Raw genomic sequence first — 13,611 nt, 5'->3', positions numbered from 1 at the left:
TTGTAGACCAGGCTGGTCTCAAACTCACAGAGATCCGCCTGCCTCTGCCTCCCGAGTGCTGGGATTAAAGGCGTGTGCCACCACCGCCCGGCCATTCTCAGTTCTTTCACTGACTTTGAATCACTTCAGGCTTGTGTGTCATTCTTATACTTTCTGTCAGGAATAAATGGAAACTGTTATCAGTGCCCCACCCCTGCCTTCTCCAAGTGTTCAGGATCTGTGAAGGAGTCTCATTTACAGCCGCCCTTCCTTCCCCACGGGAATAGTAGGATATATTACAGATTTTCTGTAACAGCATTCGAGGGTTGCTATGACCCCAGACTGACATACTAATGACACATGCAGACATCTAACACACAGCTGTGTGGACTTTCCGGGTCTCCCCCCCCCCACTTTAATCTCCTTGGAATTATTTTTAAAATTGTGAAAGGAGAAAAATGAACTGGTAGAAGTCAAAGTATATCCTTGATTAATTTTGTTTTTCAGTATATAAGCAGTTATTTTTGTTGGAGAAACAGGTATAGCCGAGTCTGAGAGTCAAGTCAGATGAACACTAGCTTTAGCTATAGGCTGACATAGCCCTGCTCACAATCCCCTATACTGTAATTCCCTCCACAGGCCTCGCCTAAGTCTGCCTGGTCTTGTGTAGCCTACAGCTAATGCTAGCATTCGTCTGACTTGGCTCTCAGACTCGGCTATGTCTCTGCCAGTCCCAGATGTTGCTGTGGGAATTACGTGATTTTGAGGTACCCTTGTGACTTTGCTACTGACTGCTGCTACCTAGGAAGAGCAGCCAGCTGTCTCCACCCAGGGAACCACCCTGCTTATCATGATGACTGCAACTTGATCCTGGCCATTTCTTTCTCTGAATTCTCCCTCTTTGTGCCTCTCCTCACAAGTGGAGTGGTCTGGCTCTGCCTACCCCTAGGAAAATGCTTCGTATAGACTTAGCTATGTTAAAACCTTCTTTTTTCTTCAAATGATCTAACCAGACTGTAAAGGTTTTTTTTAGGAAATTTTCTGCCCATATTCCCATTTGACAATGTCTAGAAAAAGATTTTAAACTATATCCCATATCCATCAAATTACTTAATTACGGCTGGGAGGAGAGGGACTTGGGCAAAGTGTTTGTAATGTGTGTGTGTGTTCAGCTTACTTCGGGTTGTAAGATTATCCTAAGATAGCATGTCTAAAAGCGTCATGCAGACTTTGTGCTCTATGCCCCCTCTATGTCATCTTAGTCATTATCTCACTTTTTAAAAACGTCTTATGGAGACCAGGCCGGCCTCAAACTTGCTAAGTAGCTCGGGCTGGCCTTGAATGCCCAAAACTTCCACCTTTACCTCCTAAGTGTTATGATCAACAGGTGTGTGCCACCAGTTTTAGGCAGGGTTCTTCCCTCTTTTGTCTCTTTCTCTCCCCTCTTTAAATGATTGTCTGTCTGCGAGTCCTCCAATGCTAGGAGATAAGAATAGATGGGAGGGTGAGGGCAGAGCTGATGTTCTTCAGCCCAGGTCCTGCCGCCTCGGCAGGAACAGGTGTTTTTTTCCCCCCACATATCTTCCTGTAGAGCTGTTACAGGTCTGAACGGGTAACAAGGAAGAGAGAGATGGCTTGTGTTCCTGCTTTAACTTTGTATCTTTCCTCATGCAGGACAAGCAGCATCGAAGGCTTGAAGGATGGGTAAAGACTTCCGCTACTATTTCCAGCATCCTTGGTCTCGCATGATCGTGGCTTACCTGGTCATCTTCTTCAACTTCTTGATATTCGCCGAGGACCCAGTTTCTCACAGCCAGACAGAAGCCAATGTTATTGTTGTTGGAAACTGTTTTTCGTTCGTTACAAATAAATACCCTAGAGGAGTTGGCTGGAGGATTTTGAAGGTGCTTCTATGGCTACTGGCCATTCTCATAGGACTGATCGCTGGCAAGTTTCTGTTCCATCAGCGCCTCTTTGGTAAGTACCGTAAGTGCCGTGTATCGCCATGCTGCTGGCTCTTGCCTTGCTGGTCTCTGCTCTAGGGAAGAAACTGACTTTGACCCAGTGGGGTATGGTTCCCACTGCTGATCTGATTGATGACGGTCAAGAGTAGGGATATTTATCCAGCAGATACTCACTTATCACACACCACACACTAGGCTAGAGCATGTATAGGCAAAGCCTCTGCTCACGTGAATACTTTCCTTCTGTAGGAGGGAGGTAAACAGATAATTGTGCAGTACTTGATGAGTTGGTATGCTGCGGGGATGAAATCCGATGTGAGAGCTGCGGCTTGTTCATCACTAAGAGACTTTAATAAACGCATATTGTACTCAGCAGGATAGCAATGAAAGAGTATTGTACTTGGAAATGATAACAACAGAGGTGGGGAATTTGGGGGTGATTTAGACGGAACACCTTGATAGAACAAATAAATATGATTACATTTCTGAAGGTCTCTTTAGTCTTGGGATTAGGATATGGGACGAAATCATAGTTTTACAGAGGACAGGAGCAGAGACCCTATTCCTTAGATGCAGGCCCGAGGGAAGACGAGGCTGAAGTAGGTGTTTCTGAGGTGGTTAAGTAACGAGGAGAGCATCTCACCATTGACAACCCTTGCTTTACTATGAAGAACAAAAATAAAGGCGTTTGGATGATAAGGGATTTTAAGGCACATGGTCCAGGCTTGGAACATTGGGTAGAGGGAGGTCAATGGCCTACGGATGGGTGGATGGACAGGCTGCTGATTATCACAGACAGTCTCCAGGGATAACCACTTACAAGTGTGAATGGTGCCAATCTGAATTGTCCAGCATAGTCCCCAGAACATGGGTTTGGAAATCTAGTGGAGATTGCTCAGACTTGTATACCGCAAATAAATACTGGTAAGGGGGATCTGGCTGGACAGGAAGGCAGCTAACAGTCTGCGAGGAGCCTAAGAGAGCTCAGAGATTTAGGCGAAAACCAAGCATTCCAGAGTTCAAGTGAAATGAAAGTAATAAAAGGGAGAAGATGTGTAGGTGTGGTTGAATGAAGTCATTCTTTAGTGGAGATCTCTAGGGTGTGGTCTTTAGGGTTACAGACGCTGGTCAGGAGGGATAGGTCATTGACACAGAGGATACATCGGAGCATAGTGTTAGTTGGCTTTCTCATCAAATATGGAACAAGCATGGCGCTATGTGTGGTTAGTGTATGTGTGGAAGCAGCTAAGAGTGGGTGGTGAAAGTGAAAGTCTCCGTTTCAGAAATGGGTAGCGAGTTCTGGAGAGAAAAGCCAGTAGGTTTCCTTACAAGTAATAGTTACAGGTGTTTGTAAGCTATTTGGGGAACTTTAAAAAATGCGGTAGTTATGGCAAATGGGCCAGACTATTAAGGCAAAGCATCTGAATCTATGAAAGGACGGCTGAGAACCGTCTAGTTAAAATAATGGCTTAGTAATGAGGGGAGGCGATTTGACTTTGAAGTGGCTACATTTTGCCAAGTTCTTCTCTTATAAATTCCGTCTCTTATACTAGAACCAGATTTCACTCGTGCCTTGCATGTCAATTCTCCTGTTAATATAAGTAGTTGGGCTGTGGAAAAGGCACTCAGATTTCAAGTGGTTTACTGAGTGTGAACTATTTTAAAATAACGCAAAAGTGCACCTCGGCTTTTCTGCTTACAATGGGAAAGATTTTCAAGTCAGTTTTAGTACTTGAGTTTGACAGTTACTTTTTCTTCACTTTGCTCACAGTCTCTGAAATGATGCGTCTTAGAGAAGGAATCCCTAGTCTGCCAGTTTCATGAGTGAGGTGAACGAACTCCGGGTTGAGCTTCCTGATGAACTCAAGACCTGTGTTCTTTGTCTCTTTTCATCTCTCTTCCTCCTTGGCTCACAAAGTCTACATCTTTCCTCCTAGCCATTCTTTTCTCCTCTGGGTCATTGTGGACTACGGAGTGACTTTACCGTATTGCTAAGTGATCCCTACCATCTACAGGATGGAATCCAAGTTCTCTGGGTTGATGGCCGAGCTCTTGATGATTACTACAGCCTGACTCTTGCCTTTCCATGGTGCACACTGTGTTACTCTCAAACACGCTGCCTCCTTTCAAGAAGGACGCTTAAAAGAAATCCCACACTAGCTCAGAACTGAGAACAATAGACGGTTATTTATTTAGGGGTAGACTCACAAATCAGAATCCTCTGCTGGAACGGAGAACAGAAAGCGAATCCCGCAGTCAGATAAGAGAGCCGTTGCATGCTTTTAATCGGCATAAATAGTATAAGAAGCCTCGCCCTAGTGGGCGGTTAACTTAAAGGCTATTGGCTGTATGACTTCCTACAGGACTCCTTCACTGTCCCTTTTCATAGCCCTCCTGTGTCACTTGGGCCCCCTCTGATGCTTCAGACTACTTTCCCCCTCCGAGTCCCAGGTGATATCCCAGTTGAGATAGCAGCGCGTCCGGGTTGTCTTCTAAAGCCGTCCAGCATTATTACAGTTGTCTGTTCTCCACAGGAGACGACTTGCTGCAAAGCAGTGTGGCAGGATGCCCTCAACTGGTAGCCTGCAGCATTGTGGGAAACCATCCAAGATTTGATGCAAGCACAAATGTTCTTATTGGCTTGACGAGTGATAAATGTTTCCGTCTTGGTTCCCAGATAGGTAGCCTTTAGACATAATTCATTTTTAAAAAGCTATATTTAAGCCTTTAATGATGTGAGGCCACAAGCCCACGACAGTGACGTTGATGATGTGTTGAGGGGACTAAAGCTACATGACAGGCACAGAACTTTGTGCTACAGAAATACCAGGGTGGTTTATGAAATGATCAGAATAATTTCGCACCATCAGGGCAGCAATCTCACCTTTTGTGATTCTCTAATAATATGCCAGGCGGTAGATATTAAATAAAATTCCATGTCCCCTCCAGTTCATTATAAGTCTCTCAGATGCTTTATTATCTCCACTTAGGAAATTTCAAAAGAACAACAGGATACTATTAATTTATATACAAATGAGGAACTGGAGTGATGCAATGAGCACCTCTGTAACATGTTCAGTGGTTACCCATCTATGTGTGAGCTGCAATGTTGCTCTTGCAGTTTTACAGCTACGGAGATACAATATTACAACTGCAGTTTTACTGCTATGTAGACGCAGCATGCTTTTTGTGTTTTGGGGTCTTGCTTGTGGCCCACGGTGGCCTTGAACTCTCAGCTCCCCAAGAGCTGGGATTGCAGGCCTGATTCACCATACTAGCAGGGGCAGGTGACTGAGGAGTACATTCAAAGGAATTTCTTCTGTTTCAAGATTAACTCTTGCTGGTTGTCGTATAAAAACATATCAGAAGGGAGCTCAGTTGAATCATTGGTTTGCACTCTCTGGTGTTTCTCTTTTCTGTTTTCTTGGCTGAGTCTTGCATATATACTATGCATTCAAATAATATGTTCTGGCATGATTTTCTACCCATGGATAGAGAAATTCTGCTTGTGATATTTATATAATGAACTTAAGTTCATTAAATAATTAATTTTTATTCTAAATATAAATGGAAGTGATTCCCAACAACATGTGCACTAGTTTATGCATCAGGAGGTTGGGGTTAAGGAAAGGGAGGAAGATCTAATGTGCTTGACACACAGCATTCAATAAATTTAAAGGACTGGATAAAGATTTCTTCATCTTTCCTATATTGATTTTGCTGATGTTGCCTTTTCATTGGAAACTATAGAAAGGTATTCGTTTGTTCATCCATAAAATATGAGGTAGGGAATTTAAAATCTGGTTAAAGAGACAAGGTACATAGACATGAAAAATTAAATACTCTGATAATAAAAGGGAATGCATATCAAGTATCAAATGAATAGTCTGCACCAAGTGCTGTGGGAATTTAAGAGGGGAGGTCAAAGTGGGCTAGCAAGGTGAAAGGAAGCTTGCCTAACCTAGTGGGCTCTCAGCTGAGTCTAAAGTAAGAGTGGGCTTAGGAAGAAGTGTGTTAGTAGGCCTTGATGTCTATTATGGTCTGGCAGCTCTCTCCAAAGCTCAGCAACATGAGGGATTCCTTCCCCAGCGAGACTTCCTGCTCGCTACCCGCTCTCTCTGGGCCTGGAGGACTGACCTTATCTTAAAGCTGTGTGTAAGCCTTGCTGCCTGATTTATCTCTAGCATTACCCTTGGCACAGGTTCCTGCTAGAAGCCTTCCCCCTGCTGCTGTACGCACTGCATAGGGTAACTAAGACTTGCTAAGGGCTTTGCTATGGGACCCTGCTGCCACATGTGAATCTTACGATAGGAACATGTCATTTAATGCAAATTAGAATTTCTCCTAGATTGCCCAATCCTATATATCTCCTATACTCTGGAATAAAGTTTATTTGATTGACTGAGGTTATATTCTGGAGGACTATCTCCATCACATCAACAGCCTTCAGAACCTTGTTCCTCACTTCTGCTCCCTCCACCCTCATGGACCAATGAATCAAGGATCTGAATAAAGAAGAACCAAAGAAATACAGAGGTCAGGACACGGAGTAAATGGTGGTGTCAGCAAAAGAGAAAAGGATGATTCGGGTTTTTAAGTTTGGGCGTGGTAATGGTAAGAGGAGAAAGGCTTGTCTGGAATGAGGCTGTGAAAGGCTTGTTCTAAGAAAGAGTCGGAGAGACAGTGCAAAGATTGATTGGCTCTTAAGTTCTTTGGTCTTTAAATGCTAGTGTTGTGACTTTAGACTTATGTTCTTTGAGTTTTGAGAAAATATGAAGAAACTATGAAAAAGTGGCTAGTTACTGAGGGAGTTGAAGAGACAGAATGTGAGGGGGTCTATAAAGGGGAGGCCTGGGAGTTAAAGAGGTCCCACTAACCAGGGTGAGAGTGTTCAGGCCAGTGTACAGTGGGGAATGGAGCAATGGGAAATCAAGCAGGATGTTAGGGGTTGAGAGTGTTCAGGCCACTGTGCAGTTCGGAATGGAGCAATGGGAAATCAAGCAGGATATGAAGAGGAGAATTTGAAACTTCCAGAGCTGATGGAACCTGAGGTGTGAGTGTCAGGGTGAGACTGGAGGTAGCTAGGGCAGACTGGGTGGGATCCCCAGCAGTCTGATTGTCTTGGGGCCGAAGGAGGAGAGAGAAAGTTCTGCTTTCTGAGGAGCTACAGGCAGTGTCCATGTGTCTTGAAGAGTTCTGCATCATGTATCACTAGGCTTCACCTGGGCCATTTCTTTCCTCCCAAACCATGAGGGCAGATTCATTTCTTAAAATACAGTGCACGCTCCTATGTTCAGCAGGTCACCCAGCTAAATACTGCACTCTCAGACTCGAGAGTGTGAATAGCAGCTGGACGTCTGTTTCTGCAGATAGCATGTGGCGAGGGGAAGTAAGGGCTAAAAACAGCCCTTGTGGGAGTTGGGGTTAGTTTGCCACTAAAAGCTCTTGCTGACATATTGGTATAAACATGGGCCTGGTGTTTCAGAGTTGAGGACCCTGGACTGTGGGTCTCTGTTTGGCTACAGTTGAGAATCTTCATTCTTAGCCTCTTCGTTTCCCTCAAGATATCTAAGCTTTATTAAAAACATCATAATTATTTTTTTAAAGGGTTGTGACAACAGAGGGCTGGTTTCCAGACCCCTAAAGAGAACCGGAACTAGATGGCCCTAGATTATGTTATGCAAACTATCAACGGCCTTCTATTGTTTTCTTTGTGCTTTTCATTGTTTTATTTGTAAACAGAAAGTGTTTGTTTTTTGAGGGGAGTAATTTCACTATATCATGTGGCTTTACAAGAGTAATTCCAGTCTTTATCTTATGTTATTGTAATCCAAGACAATCAAGAGAGAGTCGCAACAATGTTTCGTCAGTTAAGGAATTTAAGGATGCTGACTGTCTGCTTGTCTCTACTGCATAGTTGTAAGTCGGCTTTGAATACTGTATTTTGTATTTTTAACTAGGTCTTTGGTTTTACTTTAAAACAGAAAAGACATGCATTCTAGAAAATGTTGGCAAAGTAGTCATGGTGATATGGAATTATTAAACTTTGAAAAATCAAGTAATTTGGAAAAAACATTATTTCAATATAGTGATACGGGTGTGGGTTGAATTCCTTGTGTTAATTTGAGATCCAAACAGCTCACTGATAATACATGAATAATAAATTCATTATTGCTTATGATGAATGGCCCTTAGATGTATCATAGTAATTAGCATGCATGTAGGAAAATATATTCATAACTGCTCAGCAGAAAAATAAACAGTTGGTGGTTTTCAGTGTATGATCAAGATGATGAGGAACTCTTATGTCCATTTCTATCTCATCTACAGATCTGCAAGTGATACTTACACTGTTCAGAGCTTTCAACTTTGTCCTTTCAGTATTATTAAGTACTTGACACTGGAGACAACAGTTCTATAAAGATATCACCGTCTCATGCTCAACAAATCTATCCAAAGCATTAATATCTTCATTTCTGAAAGTGCTTGAATTGTCAATACTCAGTTCCAATCTACAGAGAGAAAGTACTTTCAGGGCCAGAGATGCCTAAAGACTGGATTGCCAAGCTTGGCACGTCCTTCTGGGAGAAGCAAAGCAAAGCTCCTATAGATATGTAGATGTATGAAACAGGCTAGGGGAAGCAAACTGAAAAATAATTGGCCCGTTAAAAAAATTAACAGAATGTTTTTTATGGGGGAATTTGGTGTGTGTGTGTGTGTGTGTGTGTGTGTGTGTGTGTGTGTGTGTGTGAGCTGTTGAGGGTAGGCTCAGGTGTCTGTGGTAGAGCACTTTCCCTGCACGTGTGTGGCCCTGAGTTTGATGCTCAGTGTTGCACAAAGGGTCTTTGAGGTGTGGAGCCCTTTACAGAACTGCCCATGACTGTAGTGCTCTTTCTCTCCTGTGGCAGGAAGAGTGGGTAAGGCTGGAAAACCCATAACTGTGCCCTCCCACCTGCCTGTGAGGGGCTTCATTAGCTTACATTCTGGAGGCCCATCCTTTAGCACTAAAAAGCAATCAGCTGCAGCCTTCAGGGCAGAATCTGCTGTGCTCCAGTTCCTGTAGGGGAGAGATTACAAACTCAGTACAAAGGTGTTTCAAGGACTTAATTCTCAGGTAGAGCATTGTAATTCAGCAACTATTAACCAGGAAGGTTGTCTAGGTTGGTCGAGATGAGTCATTCATGGTCAAGGGACTGTTGATTTTTTGCCTCCTACTCCTCATTCCCTCGGGGGAGGTAATGCCTTGCGATCCTTATGGAGACAGCTGTCAAATGGAATGGCAGCAGACAGCTGGACTCATATACCCAGTAAGAGGAAAACCAGCTCCCTCTGAGTGAGGTGGACCTGGCCAGGGTAGAAACTGGCAGCTCTGTGACATCAAGTGGCGAAGCTGGCAGCGAAGAGAGCTTGCTTATTGGACTATTTAGAATTTGTACATTGCTTGTTTTTCCAACATAGGGTAATTATTCCTGACTGAAGCAGGGGTGTTATTTGAGCAAATACTGCCTTTTTTTTTCTTTTCCTGGCCTGCTTTTCTTTTCCCCCCTTCCCCTCTCTCACTGCTGTAATTAGACTCAGTCTGAAAGATACTTTCATGGAGTTAAAATAGTGTGCTACTTAGGGGGTGCTGTGGACTGACAAGGGTGTGAGCCCAGACAACAATGGGCGGTCTTGGTCCTTCATAGGGAAATTTGCTAGGTGGGTGGTGAGCAGGAGGATGTGGGATAAAGCTCTCACAAGGGGCTACGTTGGTACGAGAAGTTCTGGATGGAAGGGGACAAAGAAAAGCCATCACAAGATGCAGGGGCTTCCAGGATCAGAATAGAGGTCCTCAGAATAGCAGGACCTGCCTGCTCCTGACCGTGAATATCAGGTTATGGGTGTGGGTGGCGGGAGAGGCCCTCCTGTGGTTTTGATGTGGGTGCTAATGAGCGTGATCCAGTATTATTGTTGATGGATACACAGAAACACACAAGGTTCATTTCCCCGGCTCCAAGGTCATCACAATAGCCAGCAGCAAAGTTAGAACCTAAACTCCAATCTGATTTCCAGACAGAAGCCTTTCAGGGACTCCAGATGGCGAACTGGCAGCGGCTGGCCTTGTCTGACTTAGGAGTGGGTCGTGCCAGGCCACTCCCCACGGCTCTGCTCCACATTGTCCGAGTCCAGAGCTTTCTGGCACCTGACAGCCCTTCCTCTGGGTTATTTAGGAAGTTGTTTGATTGACCTGGCGGGAAGGTCCCAGTTTCAGGGCAGAGACCATCTTTGCTGTGGAGCTCAGAGAAACTCCAAAGGTGCTTCCTGCAGCGAGTCCATTCTCGGCAGACGTTCCTTCAGCTTGAGAGGAATGTGATGACAGGGCCAGTATTTTTCCCTTGCCTAGCGCACACGTATTGCACTTTGTTGTCCTTGAGGGCATGGCCAGGATAAGCCCGCTAAGAGTGGACACATGGGCCTGAGAGTGCAGGGTTGAACTTGCTTCAGCAGTTCGGGGGAGGTTATGTCCTAAGCCTCTTCATTTACGGCTGTCCCAGTTTCTCCCTGTTTCATAGCATCATTCTGTCACCATTATTCCTGACAAATGTTTCAGGACTTGTTTGTGACCGTGTTAGACGCCGTACTTACAGGAAGTCTCAGCACACAAAACCACGACATGGGTATATTTGGGAGGAGCCTCGGACACAGACACATGGGGCGGCACTGCTATTGGATGCCCATCGGACACAGACGCACGGCGGCGGCACTGCTATTGGATGCCCATCGGACACAGACGCACGGCGGCGGCACTGCTATTGGATGCCCATCGGACACAGACGCACGGCGGCGGCACTGCTATTGGATGCCCATCGGACACAGACATACGGCAGCAGCACTGCAATGCCACTGCGATGCCAGCGAGGGATAATTGCCGAGAAGTGGAGTGGGCCATCCAGTTTGAAACTTGGAGACGTTGTTCTCATCAGGAATGGACGAAGGAGGTTTTGTAATGCAGCATGACTTGCTGGGAGTTATGGACTCTCGGGATGAATGAGTTTGGCCAGAGCATCCTTGTTACACCTTTCTCCACTGGGCCCTGACAGGAATGGAGGATGCAAAGTCTCAGGGTGTGAACAACACCAGCAGAAAGTCTCTTACAGTGGAAAGGGGGCCAAGCCAGGCTGGTGACTATGTGCTGTGGAGGAGGAAGGGGCCAGCTAGTCTGCGGTAATGTGTGACGTTCCTGCATCAGCAGCTTCAGTTAAATGGGAAGCAAGTAATGGAAGCGTCAAGGAAAATTATGGAAGTTCTTTATTTTTTTTAAATTGAAAATAGTTCATACAATATATTCTGATTACAGTTCCCCTCCCCCAGCTTTTCCCAGAATCTCCCCAGCTCCATGCCCACCCAAATCCACACCTTTTCTTTCTCTCTGTCATTAGAAACCAAACAAGTACCTTAAAATAATAAATAAAATAGGAAAAAGGAAAACAAACCACAGTTATGGAGGGTCTCGAAGACCGTGCTCAAGATCTTAAAGTAACCTGAAAACAGTGGGAAACACGGAACGTATCCCTTCTTGTCTTAAAATCTAAATCGAGAATGCTATGGGCTTATTCTGGAGAAAAGCTAAAATTGAAATCAAGGAAAAAATTAAGAGTCTTTAATCTCAAGGATGACAAAAATCCCAGCGGTTTGGAGGAAAGGTGAATGGCCGTGAGGCAGCAAGGTGCTACAGGCGGGCCAGCGCCTGGACTCAGCGGCTGAGCTCCTTCCAGAAGCAGCGCCAGCGAGGATGGAGGCAGTGAGCGAGGAAAACCCAGCTAAGACAACCAACTACCCAGCCCTGTCTCCGGCTTTAAACAAAGTAACAGCTTCACTGAAGGTCACATGTTCGCCGAGCCCATCCCTGCCATAGATTGAACAGCTGCTGCAATGATCTATTTCTAACGCTGAAGCTTGACTTCGCCCTTGATCCTCCTGCTTTGTTCGCCAAATCTGCTAGAAAGATGAACATTTACTTTGGGTTATTGTAATACCAGGAGAGACCATGAAAAGGCGGGTTTATTTCAGACACGTATGCTGAGCTGTAAGGGCATCAATGCTCCATCAAGCTTCTTTTTGAAGCTTCCTGTTTGCCTGAATTTGCTTGCTCTGAGCCATGCCTATCCATTTGTCTCAACTGATTTGCCAAGGTCACGAACCTTCAATATAGGCTTGATGTCTATCATCCAGCCAACACAGGGCATCTTCTACATTTGGGGGCTCTCATATTGAAGAACGAAATCTAGGCTCTGTTTGTGTTGAGTCTGTATCATAGTGAGAAAAGACAGACAGATAGATTAGCCATCCTCTATAAGTCAGAGGACAGAAAATGCTGTGGCAACCTAGCAAGCAGGAAGTGGGGCATGGAGCAGGGAATGGCAGAATTCTCTCTTTACTAAGATGGCATTTGAATAAGACCTGAAGAAGACGAAGCAGCCACCTGGGTGTCTTTCTGGGAGAACACATTGGATGAAGGGCGTGGGCCAAGCACAGAAGCCACAGGCTGGATGAGTCTGGAGTACTTGGTAAGCAGCAGAGGTCACAGGCTAGTGCAGAACCAGCCCAGGGATAGCGGAAGTAGGGGAAGTGGGACTGTAAGCCTGGGGGAATTCATTTGCAAAATCTTTTTCTTCCCCCAGGAAGCGAAAGGAGATCACTAATAAACAAATAAGCTTGCCTATAATTTTTCGCTTGTTACTCGAAATGTAATGTATTCAGAAGTGTATTTGAGAGACACCACGAGAGGGATACAATCAATGCTTCCTGTCTAGGATTCCTTCCTTCCTAGGAACTCTACAGCCTGGCCTTCTTTATGGTAGGGCCGATGATGCTCTCCTCCTTCCTTTGGGAAATGAAGCTTTTGGCTTCATTTTTTTTTAAGACTCAATTTTATTTATATTATGAAGCCCAGGTTGGCCTTGAACTTGCCCTTCTTCTGTCTCCATTTCCAAGTCTAGGATGCTGCTTGGGTTAAATGTTTCTTGGGAGTGTCCCTTCTTTGTGCCTGGCCCGTGCACACAGGGCTGCTTTGTTTGGGGACTGGGAGCAGGGGAGGTACTGGAGGCAGCAGATGGGGACAGTCACAATTGTCCTTCAAAGCTGTGACTCTCGGATTCCCACACAGAGAAAGAAAAGCCTTTCTCGGCATGACCAGATGTTCTGGCCGCATGAGGAGGAGGCTGTAGATGGTGCCAGGGCTCTTCCTAGGCTCCTTCCCGTGACTGCCACAGTGACCAGACTGTGAGCAGAGGCCCCCCAAAATGACCCTACAGTTTATTTCCAGGTTGTTCTCATGCTTCATGACTGTAACATTGCTGAATCCTGTCCCCGACAGTGCATTTTGTAAACACAGTGCTTAGCAAGCCAAGCCTAAGAGGCCAGAATACCTACTTAGTGTCTGGACTGTAGCTGACAGCCCAAACAGAAAGCTGTCGACAGTGGGTGGGGAAGATCTCTAAATTCAATAATTTAGCAGGTCTAGACATATGCTAGCCTTAGATTTGCAGGAGGGCTCGATAGAAAATGTTTCTGCATTCATAAAAGGAATGTTTTTAGAGGACTGTGCCCGTGGCATGGCAGCTCTGGGTACAGGGGACACAGCAGTGATATAGTCTGGTAGGGGGCAGCTCTGGGCACTGGGGACACA

General features: G+C 45.2%; 1 protein-coding gene across 1 annotated transcript in view; it reads left to right on the top strand.

Moving 5' to 3' along the window:
* Nucleotides 1-13,611, top strand: part of Tmem117 (transmembrane protein 117) — a 385,423-nt gene that overhangs the window by 5,260 nt on the left and 366,552 nt on the right. The window contains exon 2 of the mRNA XM_026782689.1: nucleotides 1,654-1,956. Coding sequence (XP_026638490.1) covers nucleotides 1,680-1,956 — 277 coding nt within the window. The 5' untranslated portion in view covers nucleotides 1,654-1,679. The remainder of the gene's footprint in view (nucleotides 1-1,653; nucleotides 1,957-13,611) is intronic.

The sequence above is a fragment of the Microtus ochrogaster genome, chromosome 15, assembly GCF_000317375.1.
Source record: "Microtus ochrogaster isolate Prairie Vole_2 chromosome 15, MicOch1.0, whole genome shotgun sequence".
Classification (NCBI taxonomy): Eukaryota; Metazoa; Chordata; class Mammalia; order Rodentia; family Cricetidae; genus Microtus; species Microtus ochrogaster.
This window is presented reverse-complemented; position numbering and strand designations above follow the sequence as displayed.